At 35.8% G+C, this 20809-nt stretch overlaps 1 protein-coding gene across 1 annotated transcript; it reads left to right on the top strand.

Moving 5' to 3' along the window:
- The first annotated feature begins 1771 nt into the window (after positions 1–1771).
- LOC106411988 (probable WRKY transcription factor 21) lies at positions 1772–3668 on the top strand. Its single transcript, XM_013852859.3, has 3 exons — positions 1772–2973; positions 3109–3234; positions 3330–3668. The coding sequence occupies exons 1-3, from the start codon at positions 2213–2215 to the stop codon at positions 3472–3474; spliced, it is 1032 nt and encodes a 343-aa protein (XP_013708313.2). The 5' UTR covers positions 1772–2212; the 3' UTR covers positions 3475–3668.
- The last annotated feature ends 17141 nt before the right edge of the window (positions 3669–20809 follow it).

Below are 20809 nucleotides of genomic sequence, written 5' to 3'. Positions count from 1 at the left end.
CAACATAGATAACTCTAAAGTTATACCATAAGTCTCTATTTGATATATTTAGTTTGGGTGAATGTTGGATGTGGCTTCGCATTTCCATCGATACACTCAACCCATATCAATAAATGCTCGATTCCCTCCTTTTTTATGCTCAAATCCAAGACCCACCTCGCAGGGATAAGCACGCCTAGCCGTATGAATTCGCGTCAAAAGCATGTCTGACAACTATACGACTTGCAAACGTTACAATTTGTCACTCCAGCCAGGCTTCCCTAGACGACGAGTTACCTCTCTTCGCTCTTTACGTACGTGATGAGAAGGGGTCCGCAACTTTCACATAGTGCCGAGAGAGAAGTTAGATAGATAGTTACTTCGTTATGCTTCAATCTCTTTTGCTTCGTGACCCCCACCTCACGAGTTCGTTTCCCCAAACTTGATTCATTTTTTATTTGTCTTTAATCACTTTGTAAAGATAATGAGTTAGTTCAAAATAAACGAGAGCATTCATAAATCACGAATAAACGAGATTTTCTTTCTACAAACATGCTTTCCAGTATTAATCTAGCTCATACTTATGGGTTTCTACCTTCAACAGTGAAACGATACTATCTTAAGAGCTTAGATTAGATCCCATTCAAATGAGAGAGACTACAGTCATGATTGAAGTTAAACTAGACAAACCTTTTTTCTCATAAAATCGAAAGTTATAGCAAAAAAAAAACGAAAGTTATAGCAAACGGGTTGGTAATTTCTATGATTCTTTGTCCAATTTTGTATAGCTTTTATTTTAGGAAAATTCTCACATTTTTTAGTTTTTGTCACAAAAATAACTATAAAAAAATACCAAAATAGTTCATTTTTATTTTGAAATTTTTAATTTTTAATTTTTATTTTTTAAAATTTGAAATCATATCCCAAAAACCCACCGTTTAACTTTAAACTATAAGTCTAGATTAATTAACTGTAGGGTAAAAATATACTTTAACCCTTTAATAAAAAATTTTCTGATCATTTTTCTCATAGAAGTTTATTTTAGTTTACAAAAATTTTAAAATGACTATCCTTAGAAATTTCTCATTATTTTATTCCTAGTATTTTATGAAAACCTTTTACAATAATGTTAGATTGATATATACATATATATACGGGGGGGGGAGGTTCTAATACTGTACAACAGTTACTGATTCACGTAGCAAACAGAAAAGTAGTAGTAATGGAACCGTTGAAATGTTTAATCAGTAGATATTTTTGTATTCATCTATCTAATTTTAACTTTGTGCTAAACTCGTCATTTTGATTTCTACTGAGAATCCGTAAAAGAGAAGGACATTCGGTAAAATAAAAGTAACCGTTAGAAACTGCAGAAGAAAAGAAGCTTTTGATTTCACTTTTTCTTTTGGGAGTTTTGGTTTTACTTACAAAAAGTAAACTCAAAACGTTGGAATTAAAGGATCTTAAATTTCACTTTACTTAAAACTTTGTATATAACGATGACATGAGGCAAATAAAGCCACAGGGAAACTTATGCACGCAAAATATCCTTAAGCTAAATTTGATTTAATAAGTCTTGATTACAGAGAAGCTTAGTTGCTTTCTTTACGTTAATTTAATTATAATTTTTAAATCAAAATCTCACATAAATTAAGGTCTTTAAATGGAGCCCACCTCTGAAATCAGAAGCCGGTTTCGTCTTTTTTTTCTTTATCTCTCTCACTTTGCTTTTTCCAGGATAAAGTTTGTCTTTTTTTTTTCTTTTAAAAACGATTTCTACACAGTGGTTTTTGGGGTAAAATCACAATATAAAAAAAAAAAATCAGAGGGATGTGGTTGAGTGATTGCAGAAGCTACAGAGAGAGAGAGAGAGAGAGAGTGTGTGTCAAGAAAGTCTCCTCTTACACACCTTTCGTTTTCTCGAACCTCTTATATGAAAGATGGTGGAGGAATCTTCGGTTTGACAACTCTTTTAAGCTTGCAAGGAACCTCCTCCGTTTTGCTTTCGCTTCCTCATCATTCTCTCGTTTCAGTTTGATCGTCCTTTGATAAAGCTTGTATCTTTTCTTCTTCAAGCTTAAGAAAGGCAACTTCTTTATTTTCTCTCCTTTGGAGATGGGTTTGTGTAAAAATGGAAACTTTACTATCTGGGTCTTTCCCATTTTGGTTTCCAGGGTAGATTAGTGATTTTGTTCTTGGGAGTTTTATTTTGGGTTGTTTAAACTTTAAAGACATGGAGGAGATAGAAGGAGCCAACAGAGCAGCTGTAGATAGTTCTCATAGAGTTCTTAACCTCTTATGTACACCACATCAACAAGATCAAGAGTACAACAACGTGAGTTTACTGTCTGAGACTAGAGAAGCTGTGTTTAGGTTCAAGAGAGTGTCGAGTCTGTTAAGTACTACTAGTGTGGGTCATGCCAGGTTTAGAAGAGCTAAGGAACCTCAGACCCATTTGTCTCAAAGCATCTTCCTTGATCCTGTTCACCAAAGAACAGAACCTCCACCATCTCAGACAGCACCGGTGATGATGCTCCGGTCTGGTTTACATGAGTTGAGCACTGATTCCCCCACTTTAGGGACCAGGTCCTTCAGTTTGAACTCAGATGCTAAAGCAAAAGCGCCTCTCCTTCAGCTTAACCAGTCAATCCATCAGAATATGTTTCCTGAACATCAACAGTTACATGAACGCTTGGAGGCTCACCGTCATCAGATGCAGAAGCAACAGAAACATCAAGGTGAGATTATGCTAAGGAAGTGCAACGGTGGGATAAGCTTGAGTTTTGACAACTCGAGCTGTACTCAAACCATGTCATCCACTAGATCCTTCGTTTCATCCCTTAGCATAGATGGCAGCGTTGCTAATTTAGAAGGAAGGAACTCTTTTCAGTTGGTAGGGGCTCCGAGTTCAACGGATCAGAGTTCACAACACTCTAAGAGAAAATGCCTCATGAAATGCGGGAGCTCTAGCCGATGCCACTGCTCTAAGAAGAGGTCACTTGCATGTTTCTTTTTTTTCTTTTTCATTTCAGAGAATGAAGATTGTGTATTAAAACTTTGTTGGAAATTGACAGGAAACATAGGGTTATAATGAAGATTGTGCATTAAAACTTTGTTGGAAATTGACAGGAAACATAGGGTTAGGAGATCGATCAGAGTGCCTGCTATAAGTAACAAGGTTGCAGATATCCCTCCTGATGATTATTCGTGGCGAAAGTATGGTCAGAAACCCATCAAGGGCTCTCCTTATCCCAGGTACACACTTCTTGGTCACTCTCTCTTGATTGATGAACTCATACTAGACAACAAAAACATTTGATCAGCGAGGATATTATAATGTGTGTGTGCAGGGGATATTACAAATGCAGTAGCATGAGAGGCTGTCCAGCGAGGAAGCACGTTGAGAGATGCTTGGAAGATCCGGCAATGCTTATTGTTACTTATGAAGCAGAGCATAGCCATCCCAAATTGCCATCTCAAGCCATGACAACTTAACTTTTATTGTATCATGTGTGTGCTTTGCTCCATTATTGTGTGATATATGAATCCGGAGCAGGTGCCTTTGTTTTAGGGGGGGGTGTGTGTGTACTGCAATAGTTGTTGGGTTAAGGGGGGTAAAAATGTAAGATTTGTCAACACTCGTTTCTCAAGTTTATTATTGCTCTTAATGATTCCATGTTTTATTAGTCTTCTCTGCTTCCATTTGAGGAATATTATTAGTCTTACAAAGTACAAAATGACTAAGATTCGTTAATGTTACGAAATTGCAGTTTGGCTTTATAGAACCCATAATTGAACAAACCCTTTTGTAAATTAGACGGCAGTCATCGACATTTGAAATTGTAAGAATATATTTGGGACCTTATACTAATTTTTTTTCTGGCCCATTTATGAACCCACCAACATCTTTTTTTTTCCACTAGACACGAACTATAAATATCATAAACTTTGATAGCATCAGCTAGACTTGGATAACGGTTGGTGTTCGGATTTAGTAATTTAGATTTTTTGTTCTAATTTATATCGTACCCTAAATTATATTCTAGTAAATTTGTAAGTATAGATCGGATTCAGATATAACACATCAGTTTCGTTCTAATTTGTATCACATTCTAAAAAATAACCATATATCATTTGGATTCAGGTTATATCGGATCGATTCAGATATATCCACAATAAAATTCAAAACTTAAAAGCAAAACATAAGAAAAAATATATTTATTTATATAGAATTGGGCATTTAAGATATTTATGTATTTATTTTTAGATATCATATCAAAATAAATATAGAATTGAATATTTGAAGTACATACTTATGTTTCAAATATTTATATTGAATATTAGTTTTGGACATTCGAATCAGTTTCTTCGGATATTTTTTAGGGGTTTTGGTTTTTTCGGGTTACCCGTTCGGATTCGGTTAATAACACTTCAGGTGGATATTTTTTGTAATACCCTACAAAATTCATTCGAGTATTTTTTTTATATTTCGGACTGGTACGGATAAGGTTTTTTGGTTCCGGCTCGGCTCGGATTACGGATTCTATGTCCATTGCTAGCATCAGAATTGAGGTGTTCTCAATAAATCTCTAAGCGTGGAACACATGATCAGAAATCACCATCAAAGTCTGCTCGACAGAACCTTCAACAGAAGTTGTGTGGTGACCCCCATTGGGATCGACGTCAGAATCCAAATCAAACGACATAGTAAATAGATCTGCTACTAGTGCTAGCAGGAAAGCGGCACACAATAGGCAAATCATTATTATCTGGCAAATAGTCAGAAACCACAACCGACAAAGGCATAGGAGTAAAAATATTTTACCAAAATCTCATTGATATAGATGATGTCATCAAGTACCGAGCAAAGAATAAAATCAGATATAGAAAAGAAGAAATCAGCAAAATGAAAAGGCTAACGAGAAAGGAGAGATGATGATAGATATCGAAGAAAGTAAAAACGAAGAAACTAATATACATAAGCCGACAAGACAAAACAAAACAAAGTAAACATAAAAGAAGGAGGCAAACAGATATCAAAAATCAAGAGACATAATGATTACTAACACCTAAATTGCATATCGGTCACGACACTCAAACGATATCGCAAATTACTTCCAAATAGATCACACATCTTTCTACTACTCCAACTCAAACATGCTTTGCTCTAGAGTTCTATATGAATATATGTGCCCGGAAAATTAAATGCGTTTTGGTGACATGGATAGCCAAATTAATCTTATAAAACTTTTCAACATATATTATCATATACTACAATGTTACAGTTGAATTCTAAGAAAATGAAAAATCATATATCACAATTTCTGGATGTTATGGAAGATGAACTCATACAAATAGCTCAAAACATTCAGCAAACAAATTCAGACATTCGTATGGAGAGAAGTATAGGAGGAAAATACAAGAAGTTTCATACTAAAAACACTTGGTCGCTAATCAAAACAACTTACAAATAGTGGGATCTTACAATACTAAAAGTTCTAAATACTCAAAGGAGAGAGCTGCCACGTCAGCCCAATAAATCAACCAATCAAATATCATTTTTCTGCCACGTCACCAATCAGCTTTCCCAAAAGACTCGTGTCTATTTCGATTGTCTTCTCATCTTTTCTCCTCATACAAAAACGTTTCTTCAGACGATTGTCTTCTTAACTCCCATACCTTCCTCCATCACGCATAATTATATATTGATCCATCCCATAGAATCACTAACAATAGACTGATTTGTCTGTTTGATTCAATTTCATCACCTCCACTTCAGTTCTAAAATATAAATTTCCAGTTTCAAAATTGAAATCGACTCGGGAGTACTCAACCGCCGGTGACCAAATATGCAGCTTTAATATAACCGACGCTACGCAAGACCGGCAAAATCCCACGTCGTCTTGGAAAGCTTTGAGTCTCGGCCTTTCTGCATCCTCTGTTTCTTAGCTTCGGTAACGTATAGATTCCCTCTACAACCTTATATATATCTCTATCATCTGTTTTTTATTTCTTCTTTCAAACTCACACCTTCATTTGGCCAGGCCATGTGTTGTTCGTAGGAATGTAGGATCGTGGCTCTATCTATTCACATGATCCATCAAGACAAAATTGGTCATATTCATTGATACATCCTATTGTTTCCCATAAAGGTTTGTTCGATTCAATTATCTCAATCATATTTTTGGAACATATGGTTCTAACTTCTTCTTTTTTAAAGTATATATGATATTTTTCAGTCAAATCGAGATGTTTACTAGATATAACAAATACTGCCGCAGAATGAAAATGGAATCATGTAAGCTGTTCATCGGTCGGCGCTCTTGAAATATGTACTGAAGATCGAGAGTACTTTCAGAGTTTCAGTAAGGTTTCAGATGTGATGCTCATGAAGGATCGAGCCACTGGCTGTGGTCATGGTTTTTTTTATCTTCGCTGATCCCAGTGTTGCTGAGAGAGTCTTATTGCTCCTATACGTAATTGATGTTAAATTGTAAGTTTTCATCAATTTTTTTGAGCCAATACTTCATTTTCTTCAGTATCAATCTGCTTCTTTCAATAATTCATTGTTTGGAACAGAGGTTACTGCTCCTCCATGTAAAGCTATTTGTTTAATCATTCCTATTTTTGATTATGTCTTCTAAATATTTCTGCTGATCTTTGTCAAAAGTTTTTGTATTCTAGACATATATAATAAAGAGAATCTTTGTTATTTCATGGTGCTTAATTAATCTAACTCAGCTGCTTTCTTCAAGTCTCATTGGTCTGATTTACTCACAAGGATTACCATACATACAAGTTTTACTCGCTAAACAGGTATATAGTATATGATATGGGAAGGAGAAGCAGATTGAAGCAGTTATTATTAAGGAAGACACTGATCCTCAACTAATAATTCCTACAAGAACATGTATTACTTTTCATATTAAGTTCTTTTCTTTATGCTTTGGTATTTTTTTTGTAGCTCAGTGCAAGTATTTGTTCTGTCATTAAAACCTTTCATCCTAAACTACCTCTTTTTTCTCAGGAGAGGTGGATCGGCATGAAAAAGGATTTGCAGGTCCAGAGCGAATTCAGAAGCTCGTGAAAAAATATTGTCAGTTTGTTTTGTTCCCTATATACACGTGGCAGGTAAAAGGATACACAAAACAGATATGATCAACATGATGACATATATCCGAACTTAATCATGGCGTAAATGCCCCAGTGCTCTGCCTGCAAGGGAAAAATGTTTTATGTAGTTGCGTTACATGTCAGAAAACATCTAAGATTCTTATTTGGATGTTTGATTCTCTCTAATACAGGTTGAAGTTGAGGATGATTCAGCTTTGCCAAAAAAATGAGATGAGCAGAATGACCAAACTGAGGTATACATTCTTCTCTTATCATGTTCTGATAATTATATTGATAAGCATCAGAGAAATATATTGATCTGAATCAGAGAATAGCTAGATGTTCAAGGATCATTGGCTCACGACTTTTTAACGTGTAACCGAGAAAAAAGAAGACCAAGAAGGTCGTTGAGAAATACTAGAAGTGGGAGCTTACTTGAGACGCAACCAATTTGGGTAAGGATTTAGGACTGCTCTATGTATCTCATGTGCGCTCAGAATCAAAATTATGGAACCAATTAAAGAGTTTATTTATATTTGTTGCAGCTCCAGAACTCTAAAGAGGTGACAACAATGGAGTACAATGAGTTTTACAGAATAACTTTCAAGAAGTATTTGAACCCATTGGCATCACCCCACTTCACAACAGAGGCACGTTGGAAAAAGACATCTGTTGGAATAGTATATAATATCCATGAAACAATCCAAGCAGGTTATGATTTGTATCTGTTAAAAAGTGGTGTTACCATGTTGATCTACTAATGATATATTGTTCTTAAACTGTTACTGATAATTCTCTTATTGTAGCGTGAGGTCGAGTTTTGATCCATGGGGAAGGATGATGTGGTTAGTTAAAAGACAAAGAACATAAGTCTATGTAAAACGATTTTTCAAAGCTATTTTGACGGGAAGCTGGTGAGAGAAGTATCTCTTGGTGTGGCCTTTCAAGAGATTTGTTTTTCTATTCTGTATTGCTATCCGCTTTTGTGGTGCTTTGTGAACAGATTCCTCAGTATTTGAGCTTTATCGAGGGTGTTTTTGGACTCACATATCTCTGATTAACGTGTAACATGAGATTCTTCAAGAAAGTCACACTTTAAGTGTTAATATCGATTTTATATGTGAAGCCTTCAAGATATTTGTTATGTTCTTTTTTTTTAAGTGCCATATTCTTAAGCTTACAATTTTGCATTATGTCTCAAAGGTGCGGATCATGAAGAAACGTCTGGTGGAGAAAGCTTCTGGTATGATTTTGAGAATTTACCTGAGTGAAAATAGAGAAGTATGCTTCAGAATTCTTCATCCCTTTTGCTAACAATTTCTCTCTCTTTTTTTTGTCATGTTACAAGTCCCTGATATGTTGTTTGATGATTTTCCTGACGAATGAGAATGACAATGTTAAACTTTTACTTACAAAGGACTATAATGGTCCATATCCAGCACTAATTTCACAGTTGAGTTATATATTGGCTAACAAATTTTAGCATAAAAAAGGGAGTATACATAGGTATTTTATCTATAATATCTAGCATGGGAAACAAATGAGATATGTGATCTATTATGTTGATCATTTGTAGAAGCTTTTATGAGTATCCAACTTTTGTGCTCATCTTTTTTTTTGCTGGTCAAAGTGTCTTTTCCAGCAGTTTATATCAGGAGTCAGCTATTGCCATGTAGTAAGAAATAACTTGCAAATTCTTCTTTAACTCTCGCAAACTTACTGAAGCTTTGTTTATCATTACTTTTGTCACGTTATTTTCCTTATATAGAAAATACGACACAAAGTTAGACAAAATTGGAAATATAACACTTTTTTATAACGAGGTTTGGATGCAATCATATATGGCTTTGGCTTTCCGTTTCGGTGCGAAGAAGATTTTGTTTAGGAGAAGGGTAATTTAGGTTTAGTTACAAAGTGGATGATGATTTAAAATCCTAGAAACTCAGAATGATTCATACCAAATATTATTCTAAGTATTTTATATTGTTTCAATATTTTACTATTAGTATTGATTAACATGTAATGACAAGATGTTTATTAACATGTATTTTTCTTTCCCTTAATAGGGTCAATAGGAGAATCCATGTATCAACAATACACAAATAACCAACGCTCATTAGTATATAATGTTGATTAACATTATATTATTAGTATCTAATATCTATAATGCCCTCTATCTCCATTTTTAGAACATCGATGATGAAAAATAAGAACTTCATGGACGCTAATAATATTTTAAAAGATAATACTTAGCAGAGAACGACATAGAGAAACAACATGAAGTGTTAGAATGTATGTTGTAAGCTTTTCTACTGTAATTATAGATTATATTGGTGTAGACTTATATCAATATTTTCAAAACATTAAATATAAAATTTCAGAAAAATTGACTTGCAAAACTAATATATTTATTAGTTTAAATTTTAGGTTGTAGCTTTAAATTTTTTTCTTAAAGAACGATTGGTAAATTAAAGGGGTTTTGAAAAGGAAAAAAAACTGTGGAAAGCACACAGATCACTTACCAACCATCTCACAAAATAATTTTATTTTTACTAATAAGCAATTAAATGTTTACCTTTTATCAAGGTATTTGGAAAAATATATATTATATATACCATTTTTGAAATTAGAAAAAAAAATCAACTGTTTTATTTTTCATGTATACTTCTAGAAAAATTGGTTTTATTGCTAAGAACTTAAACTCTTAGCCACTAATTATACAACTACGAATCAAAAATATAGAATGAGGAAAAGAGTTAGGAAATCAAAAAATTAACACCTATTTTCTACTATGATAATATTTTAAATAATGGAAATGTGTATTTTTATCATTATTTTCGTTTTTCATTCTAATAAGTTTAACTTCATTTTAATAATTTTTATTTGTCAAAAATATATATTACATATTTAAATATAAATAACATAATATCTTAAAATAAAGTAAGAAATTATGAAAATAAATCCGGGCGTAGCCCGGGAAAAGCTCTAGTAAGTATAAAGGCATACAATTCTCTTATGCTATGCATGAATACTCGTATGTCTTGTGGTTAGCTGCATTTAATCGGTAATCAGTCGGAGAGTTGGATTGAACTCAACTCAAAAATTTCTTAACTATTTTTAAAATACTTTCACTATTTTGACCATTCATAATATAATACTTTCACGAGAAAGTTTTTTTTTTTTTAATAAAAGTTTATTCTTTAAATTAACCAAAAGTCAGGCGTTTACAAAAGATGAAATATACTAAAACATAATTCAGAACAGTGATAACTAAACTCCTAGGATAGAAGCTTGGGAAGAGGCATAACGGCCGGACCGAGCTAGAGGATCGAGCTTGAAAGAGATTGTTGATATCTCTTAATTTTGATGAGTTTTAGATTCATATTTTAGCTTATTATGGTTATTCTAGGTTGAATTTAGGTCTTTATGTTGTATTTGCATAAATAATTGCATATCATAGGGGTTAGAATGCACATTTGGAAGTTTAGGGCGAAATTCAAAGGCTAAATTGCACACTATGGAAGTCTAGGGTCAAATATAAAGTTATCCAAAGTTCGGGACCAAGGTTGCAGTTTTGGAATACTCGCTGGGTTAGATTGCAGATTGCAAGTTTAAAATGTTTGGGGCTGAATCAAAGGGATACTTCTGAACTGTCAATAGTTTTGGGGTCACAGAGTAAATATCTAAAACGTGAAAGGGCTAGAGGTGAAAATATTCTAAAATCCACCACTGGAGAGAACGATCCTTTCTCTGTTCAGAATCTGAGGCTGATTCCCGACGACGATGAAGAGCACGGCCACGCGGTGGAGCTGAGATTACGAGACCGAGGAGGAGCTGTGATGGCCTGAACGCAAGGCTCCGTGGTGGAGCAAAGTGGCAGAGATGGAGACTGAACGCCATGGTGGAAGAAGCTCGGTTCTGGTTACGTCACGGCGAGGAGATGAGCTGTGACGACAAGAAATCCCGTGGTGGAGAACTGCTTTTAATTGAACCACGAGGAAAAAGAGTGCGACGTCCGTGGTGGAGAACTGCAACAATCTTGGAATGGTGGTCACGGCTGCTAAAGATGTGAGGAAGTTGGTCACGGCGGAGGAGACGAGAACCTGCGGTGGTGGATCACGAAGCAAGCCACAGCTCGAGCTGAAGACATGAGAAGTAAGCGAAGAAGATGAAGACGGAGCTCGATCATAGCAACTTGATGTAGCGGGAGAGGGAGACCATTGAGTCCTGAGCGTGGTTCACAACGACTTCCGAGAGCGACGACGAGATGCCGCTGTAAGTCAACTATGGATGAGAGCGGTTTAGTGTTGCGACATGGCCCAACCGCGTGCAACGTAGCGAGCTCGGGAGCGGCTTAGTGGAGCGGGACGCGATGGCCGCTGCAGACGCGATTTTGAGATGTTGACCGGTTTAATCCAGTTTGACCCGGTTTAATTCAATTAAACCAACACGAATTGTACATCTCTATAAATAGATTTAGACCTAAAAACTTTATTTTTGATCTCATTTTCTCTCAAGACTTTGTCTAAACTTGTAAGAACTTGAATCTTTTGATAATCTAAGGAAGTACTTCATCTTATATTTGTGTTTTTCTTGCTCATTAACATGATTAGCCTTGATCCTTACATGAGTTTAAGGTTTCTCATGGAAATTAGTGAGTAGTGACCTTGTAATTCATGGGTTAGATAGATTAGGGTGATTAGGTGGATATTTAGGATGTTTATTGCTTGATTAACATTGTTCTATGTTTGCTAAGTGTTCTTAATGCTAGATTAGACTTTATCAGTTTCATCTAGACCTTAAGTTATTTTAAGCCCGAAAGGTGTTTGTTAAAATGCTTGAATGAACTTAGTATTGTCTTTTACATACTTGGCCAACGACAGTTGATGTCCGAGGTGTTTAAGTGGTTAGTAGACTTGTGATATATGCATGCTTGAATGTGTTAGCCAACCGGAGTTGATGTTTAATGCATGACTAGCATAGGGATTATTATCACGGGAGTGGATTAATCTATTTTGAATGAGATCTAGACCTATAGACTTGTTGATTGTTTTGTTTGAACATCCTAGATTGAACCTTGATCATCTTATATCAATTATCTTTGCCCATGGATCCATCCTTAGCATTTGATTGAAAGTTCTTGCACTTATTTCTTGATTGGATTTGAGATCACCTTGTTTATATTCCTAGGACATTAGCTTGTTGCAAAATCATCCATATTCTTGTTTGCTTAGATTGAGGAGTGTATTCTTGTTGTTATAGATCATTAGTTCCCTATGGATTCGATCCTAAAATGCTACAATGACATACCATTTGATTGTGGTATTGTTGGCACATTAGGTTAATTGGTGTGTGCTTAAACTAAGTAATCAATTGTATTTCTGATGTCTTGGATAAGTGCATCCGGAGGACGAATTGGAGCTGAATGAATTCTTGAATTACGTTCCTTCCAGATGCTATAAACCGAGGCTTGAAAGATGAGCTTTACTAAGAAGTTAACCTGCATGTCTCTGGTGGGGTCTTTCAGCCATCTTACACCATCTTCAAAGGCCACCGGAGGGGAAAGATGGAGCTTTGTCATGAATAAAGACCACACCGCTGAAGCATAAGGAAAATTGTAGAACAGATGCTGGCGATTTTCTTCATCTATATTACAGAGAACACAAGTAGGAGGAACTGCTATTACAGAGAACACAAGTAGGAGAAAATTGTAGAACAGATGCTGGCGATTTTCTTCATCTATCTCTGATAATAACCCAAGTAATAAACGTGTGTTTAGGAATACTATCAGAAAACCAAACCTGTTTATACCAATAGACATGCTGAATCTGAGGTTGAAGAAAATTCCAAGTTGCTGCTGAAGGGAACCGATTCGTAGGCACTGCGTCTCCAACTTTCCAGAGATATTGATCATCATTGTTGCCCTGAGAGATGGGTATAGGATCAGGGAGGCATTGTTTTATCAACGAGATGACTGGGTTTCTGCTCCTACTTCTCTCTATCCACCAGGCCCCTTCTATAATTGCATCAGCCACAACCGCGTTTAGGGGTAAACCTGTAGTAGCAGGGCCTTGACCAGCCGTAAGATCCAAAAGAGGTTCCAGAGATGTCCAATTATCCATCCAGAAGCTTGCTGAGATACCTGATCCAACCTCACAAACGATAAAGGGTCGCGCCATGGATCTCATTTTACAAATCGATTTCCAGACCCAGCTATCATTAGGCTTAGCGTCCAGGGTCCAAAAGTTTCCTTCACCAATTAAGTTTCTTCTCACCCAAGAGACCCATAGAGAATTATTGGCGGAGAATATAAGCCAAATGAGCTTCATGCTTAGCACGTTATTCCACTGAGCCAGTCTTGTAATACCCAAACCACCTGACTCCTTCGGCGTACAACAAGACTCCCAACTAATTTTGGTTCCTCTGGACAGACTTATGTCACCTTTCCAAAGAAATCTTGAACACATCTGTTCGATCTCATCTACACACTGAATAGGCAGAGTGTAGATCGAAGCCCAAAAAGACAAGGTGGAGAAGATAGCTGATTGAATGAGAACTAACCTCCCTGCAAAGGATAAGTGTTTAGCTGACCACGACGAGAACCTTGCCTTCAGCTTGTCTAACAGAGGCTGAAAATCTGCTTGCTCATTTTGCAGGAAGATAGGGGAACCCCAAGATATCGAAGGGGAAGTGCACCCTGCTTAATGCCTACTCTTAAGGCCATATCATGAGTAATGGTCGGGTCTCCCCCATCTAAAAGCAATTATGTTTTATCGAGGTTCAAGCTCAGACCAGAGATTATCTTGAAGTGCTGCATAATTGAGAGGATACCTTGAAGAGATTCCTCCGCTCCATTGAAGAACAAGCACAATAGTCTACCTTCACGAACCCCACCTGATTCAATTGTACGGTTTCTGGAATTATCCCTTGAATCCTCTTCTTTAAAAGTCTTGAGATTACCTTATAAACTGTAGAGCACAGCGATATCGGCCGAAACTGACCAAGACTGTCTGCACCCGTGATCTTGGGGTTGAGGCAAATCGATGTGGCATTAAATTTAGCCAACATCCTTCTGCTGATGAAGAATTCCTTAATAGCTTGGATTGTGTCTTCTCCAACAATGCTCCAAGCCTCCCAATAGAACTCAGCCGGAAACCCATCTGGACCTGGAGTTTTATTCTTGGGGAGACTAAAAATCTCTGTCTTTATTTCTTCATCTGAGGGGATAGTAACCAGAATTTCATGCATACTCGCATGGCATCTATAAGGGAGCAATCTACGAAGCTGCTCAATCGAAATAGTCGAGACATCCGAGTTCACAGTGCCAAGCAAATCCTCATAAAAGGACACCGCTAGTTGTTTAATGCCAATGTCTTCTACTACTCTTTCGCCTACTTCATTGATAAGCATACGAATAGCATTTCTAGCTTGGTGAGCACTTACTGTTTTATGATAGAAGGTAGTATTAGAGTCACCATGAGATAACCAACGAACTCGAGATTTACGCTTGTAGAAGATCTTCTCAGCATTTTCAAAGAATTTCCACTTTTTTCTAGCTAAAAATTCTTCCCTGAAGAGAGTATCAGAGGGGGCGACCAACAAACGAGACTGCACATCCTGTAACCCAACCATAGCTTCCTTTGCTCGTTGCTGAATGTTACTAAATCCTCTTTTATTAAGATCCCGACAGGCTTTCTTCACATTTTTTAAACGCTGACCGAGAGAGAAAAGTTTAGACCCGACCATGATTTCCTTCTCCCAAGCATTCTTAATTGAAGACAAAAACTCTGGGTGAGTTGAGAGAAATGAGAAATACATGAAGCTTACTTTCCTGGAAGACTGAGAGGAATTCAGGTCAACTAGATAAGAAGTATGGTCCGAGTCTCCTGGAGGGTCAAAAACTGCAACTACATCTTGGAACTCTTCTTTCCATTTCTCATTACCAAGAGCTCGATCCAATTTTCTCGATATTGGCTCTTCAGGGCGACAATTGGTCCAAGTAAATAGAGCACCGCGAGTCTCAAGATCAGATAGCTCCCCCTCCTCTAAACATGAATGAAATTCTGCCATGCCACTGATCGGTAAGGGGTAAGGGAGTAGAGAGTAGTGTTCCTTAGCTTTGAGAATTTGATTAAAATCTCCAAGCACCAGAACTGGAGTCTCCTTCATAACCGGCATTGAAAGTGTTTCAGATAGATCTGCCCATAGAGGCCTTCTCTGGACTTCCGTATTGAATCCATAAACGAAAATCACCGAGCATGAAATCATTGTCACAGGATCAAAGACCCCACAAAGGCACAAACAACAAACTGTTCTGACTTCCTGAATATAACAACAGAGAGAGAAGGGTCCCAAACTACCCAAATCCGACCTCCTTCTTCTCCAATATAATTTGTCTCATATCTCCAACCTGGTACCACAGATTGTATGATGCTGCTCGCAAAGGGTTCCTTCACCCGAGTTTCAATAAAGGCTCCTAATGATGGACGAGTTGAATGTATCCATCTTTTTATTATCTGTTGTTTATCGAGACTATTGAGTCCACGAATATTCCATGAAAATATCTTCATAACGACGTGCAAAAATGGGGTAACAGAAGCAGATGATAAGATTACATTCTCCTTCCCAAGGACGAACCTTGAGAAATAGGAGATTTCCCCGGAGTATCTATATTCTTTGAGAGTTGCCATAGTTCTTTTTGTCTCATAGCTCTTCTTGCTTTCTTTGAGAACTTTATTAGCCACGGTACCTCCTTCTCGAGTTGAGTATCATTTGTAGTCTGAGTATCATCACTGGATATCTCAATTTCCGAATCTGACATCGCTCTTGCCTGACCTGAAATTTCATCTGTACTCAACTGAGGATTGTAGGCTTCCTGAATAGGCTTTGGAGGAGGAAGTTGCTTCGAGTGTGGAGGCTCTTGTTCTGGTATAGAGACAGATAGTGATACTCCAGCACTGGGATCACAACGGTAGTATCCTGCTTCTTCACCCACTCCTCTGTGATTTGACGTTTTTCTTACTCCTAGAGCGGGATCTCCTCCGTCTTGATACCGAAGACTTATGATTCTTACTAAGCTTGACACTGATAAAGGTTGGTCAATAGAGGTAATTTGATCTTCCTGAGAGTTCTCAAGTGACACTTTAGTTGTAACAGAGGCAATTTTAGGAGTACTTTCCGGTTTCGGTAGTTGCGAAGTCTTCTTCATAGCGGGCTTTGGACACCTTCTCATTAGATGGCCGAACCTACCACAGTTACAGCATTTCAGCGGTAGCCTTGGATACTCCACATTGATTCTGGCCTTATTTCCTACTGTATTACGAACTTCAACAACTTCCGGAGGCGTTTCTTCGAGACTGATCTCAACTTTAATCTTGGTATTACCGAAGTGATATGGATCGAGTCTTGACTTTTCTGTGTGGAATGGTTCGCCAATTCTGCTAGCGACTAAACTGATTCCATCGAGCGAGTATAACTGAGGTGGAACATTTTTAAGAACTACCCAGGTGGGGGTCGTAAGCAGCTCTGGAGGAGAGAGATTACCGTCAGGTGACCATGGGAAAACCGAGAAAGCTACATGGTCGACTTGCCAGTATCCAACCTGGAGGACCCACTCTCTTGTTTGCACACACGGAATGTAGATGAGGCATGAGGTTTCTGAGACAATTCTTATTGTTATCTTCCCGAACTTACCCCAAGCTGGGTTAAGATCAGCGAGAATCTTTGCTGGAGGAGGAATTAACCCATGAAAGTGAGCAACGATGTGATCTTGCCACAGGTTAGAGGCTTGAAGGATGACCGACGGAGGAGCTTTTCCGTCTTCCAGAAACGTCGGCGAGGAGATCTTTCGAAGATTCCTTTACGAAGCTTTGAAGCACTCAGCATAGGATGGAGCTGCAACCGAAGGAATCGATAAAGGAACCGATGATTTCTGTAGCTTCTGATCGATGGACTGAGAAACAGATTGAGGAGATGGAGGAGCAATGCACGACTTCGGATCTGGCGGATCTGGAGAGGGGGGGGGGGGGTCGCACGACGTTCAGGTGATAGAGACGACGCCATGGAACAAGACAGAAAGGGGGAGGGAACAGATATTCTCACCGGCCGGCGAGAGGCCAGGCGGCGGCGTGGGATAGGAAAGAAACCCTAATCGCACTGATCGTTTTCCTTTTTTTTTTAGTCGTTACCTTCTTAGTATTCGACTCTTTCTAAAAGTTAAAAGTGCTGGAAATATTAAACTGAATGGTAGTAGTGATCAAAACACTATGTATGGATGGTATGAACATAAAGAACTATATTTTTGTGTTAGATAGGCATAAACGAAATTGGTTATGTCGAAAACGCCTATTGGAAAAGATATGAACTATAGTGGTTCCGAGCCCATTAGCCACATGTTGAACCAATCATTTCTCATGGCTCTAAAACAGGCAGCACTTCACTAAATTCTGGTCTCTTTGGCCAAAGCTACAAGATTCCCTTTATATGGAGAGTCAACTATACCACAATGGCACAATCTTGTTGCATTACTCTACAATAAAAGAACAGGGATTATGGTCTCCTTCATCTTTCTTTTTAAATGATTTTCTAAAATCTCGTTGAAATCGTCCACTTGGAGTCATTATCTAAAGCATACGTAGTAATAATTCAAGATATAAGATCGTGTCATATTGTTCCTATTTTTAGCCAATACATGATGAAACTTGTTTATTTCTTAGAAAGATAGCAATATATAGGAATATTATAGTCAAAAGAGTATATATACACATATATATTCCTCATCCCCTATTAATAATAGAGTAATATTTAAAAAGTTATAATTTGTAGTTTGTATTAATTAAAAAATTACTCAGCTTAGTTATCACGTAATTGGAATGCTAATTTTGCTAGTCTAAAGTTAAGTTGCAAGATAATGTTATATTATATAATATGTTCATTATATTCATTTATCAAATTGAAATTATTATATATTATTTCTTTAAATAAAACCTACAAAATTACCTAATGTGATTAAGATATATATATGACAATTAATAATTTTAAATAATAAAGATTTGCTAACAATTTGTATACTTTCTATCATTTTTGTTTAATTTTTATTATTAAAATAAATTACACAATTACATTAATCATATAATAAAAATTTAGATTTTTTTTTTGTATATGTTGTATTTTGAATTTTTCAAAACGAGTATAAATTACTTAAACTATTAAAAGTCTCATATAAACTTTTGTTATCCATGTTTGTTTATTTTTTCTATAATAAGATACAATGATTAAAAAATCATATGAATAAATAATTTTATTTTAATAGGTGTTTATGTTAATATATATATATATATATTTCATATCGTTTAAAGTAAACTATACATCATATGAAAATACATACTTATATCTTAACTTAAATATGTATCTCTTTAATAATTTTAAATCTTAAACATTTTCTAAATCTCAGGCAAAAAAAAATAACGAAATGAGAATAAACTCAAAAATCAATATTTATATCGTGCAATAACTAAAATGAAAAAACAACACAAAAATGAGAAAAATATTGAAGATAGATAGAATTGACACGTGAATAAACTTCTCATAGCCATAATTAGCTTTTAATTTGCTAAATCATGATTTAAAACCGAGCTGACATAGTTAATTGTTACCAAATAGTAGATATAAGATTTTTCGGCCTAAACGTTAGGTTCTTATGTGATAAGTAATTTTTTGACCTAAATATTTTTAAAATTGATTAGCTCATCAGTAAATTAATTATGCAATTAACAAAAAAAAATTAAAATTTTTTTTTAAAAGCCAAAAAATATTAATTCGATCAAGAATATAAATTGCATTTTTCCATACGATATTTTTTTAAAATAATTTTCATATAGATTCACGTGCGGATGTCTTATCCAAGTTATTTATTACTTTTTATGAAGTATAAAATATTTGAAACTTTATTTTACATTAATTATATGCAAATATTATCCATAATTTATGTTACTAGGTGAAATCTCGTGGAAATGATCTCCAGCAAAATTTTCTTTTTGAGGTTTTGGCGTTTGCACTATGAATAAATGACGTGTCTGAATAAAGGGGTGGTGGCAACTGGCAACTAACAAGTATCCCATATAATTAAAACTATAGATAAGGTAAAGTTTATTTCTTTCAGGATTATTAGCATATGTAGATGATACCAAATATGTTATTGCTTTATTTTAAGAGTATTGGCATATGTGGATGATACCCCAAAAATAAATCATTTATATACTTATAGTCATCAAAAGATTGGGGGCAGATCTTTCGTTAGCAATTCTGGTATATCCATATATTGAAAACATATTTTTGTATCAACCATTCAATAGGTTATTACTAAATCCATAGCGTAAAAGTTCATTGTTACTAATAAATTGCATGTCTGATCATGGTTATACTAGTAATCTAGACTATATCTAGATATAAACTTTAGACTTCAGAGTATTTCGAAACCAACATTAGCTTAATCGTAGAATGTAACTGACATCCGAAATTAAACCATAATAACGCAATTAGTATCTGAATGGAAGATTAGTGGAATGTCTAACACGTTTACTCTTGCGATATTAATGTTCGTGTCAAAGTGAGATTGAAGGTTCCTATCTTACTATAGAAGAATATGTAGATGGCTTTTACTGGATTTATAAAATAAGCAATATAGAAAAAGAAACCCTAATTACTAATTTCCTTTGAATATAATTTTAAGAACATTTAATTACCCCGGATCTTATATGAAAACATCATCCATACATATTCACTTTAATTAGTTCGTAAAAAGTTAAAACCATGGGAAGTTTTCAAACCTGGTATCAATATTCCAATATAGAAATATATTGCTACGTGTTAAATGAAAAAAATAATATAAGAAGTATAAGATTGAATTTCGTATAACACAATCATGATTTATCTTTGCTAATGAATATCGCATTATTGATGATAAAAGTACAAGCTAAGATGCATAGTTTCATACATCGTCGTTATTGTCAAACTATGCATATATGCCTCACCTCGTATTGCACATTTTAAAATTTTAAAGAAAATTATCAAGTGAATCACCACATGATATAATGAGTTTGATATATGAAAATGAATCCATTTCATAAACATCTGGTTAGCTTTAGTTGAGACTCTTCTAAAGATAGACACATCACACATATAACAAAGTTGTTTGACACCATAGATTAGAAAATGGTCATCTTTAGTCGGATTCAACAGCATATTTTCCAACCAAAACATGATCCGATTTCAACAAATCTTGGTTCGTTACACTCCTTGATTAGTCTAGTTTCCAATGAATATAAACATTCACAATCTTCCCCCCAAGCGTTATCCGGAAAATCAAATATACCTTAATACTATCAAAACAAACCATAGCTTCGACCAACCTTGATTCAAAACTAATTTTATCGTCCTACAATGATCCATTTCGAACGCTTAAATATTCAAACGAAACCTTACATAATTATCTACAAGTTCCAGAAAACAAAACCGAATTTCATCAAGTATAACTCAAGTTACGACCAGATTACACGAGGCTAAAAGCACACCAAACACACCCGAGGGCAGCTATCCACATCTAGTAACCCTCCTCCTCATTAAACATTCGCCATCGTCATCTCCACACCGTCGATAAGATTAAATCCAACGGACAAAATTCAAACATGAGAAGGATTACACCGATCCGAGCACTCAC

This window comes from Brassica napus, chromosome C4 (genome assembly GCF_020379485.1).
Source record: "Brassica napus cultivar Da-Ae chromosome C4, Da-Ae, whole genome shotgun sequence".
Lineage (NCBI taxonomy): Eukaryota > Viridiplantae > Streptophyta > Magnoliopsida > Brassicales > Brassicaceae > Brassica > Brassica napus.
The sequence above is the reverse complement of the archived record's forward strand: the minus strand, read 5'-3'. Positions and strand labels throughout refer to the sequence as shown.

Bases quoted from the DNA above. Each gene is read 5' to 3' on its own strand.
- LOC106411988 (XM_013852859.3), top strand. From the start codon at position 2,213: ATGGAGGAGATAGAAGGAGCCAACAGAGCAGCTGTAGATAGTTCTCAT. The intron at 2,974-3,108 runs GTCACTTGCATG...GGAAATTGACAG, and splicing joins TGCCACTGCTCTAAGAAGAG to GAAACATAGGGTTAGGAGAT. The intron at 3,235-3,329 runs GTACACACTTCT...GTGTGTGTGCAG, and splicing joins AAGGGCTCTCCTTATCCCAG to GGGATATTACAAATGCAGTA.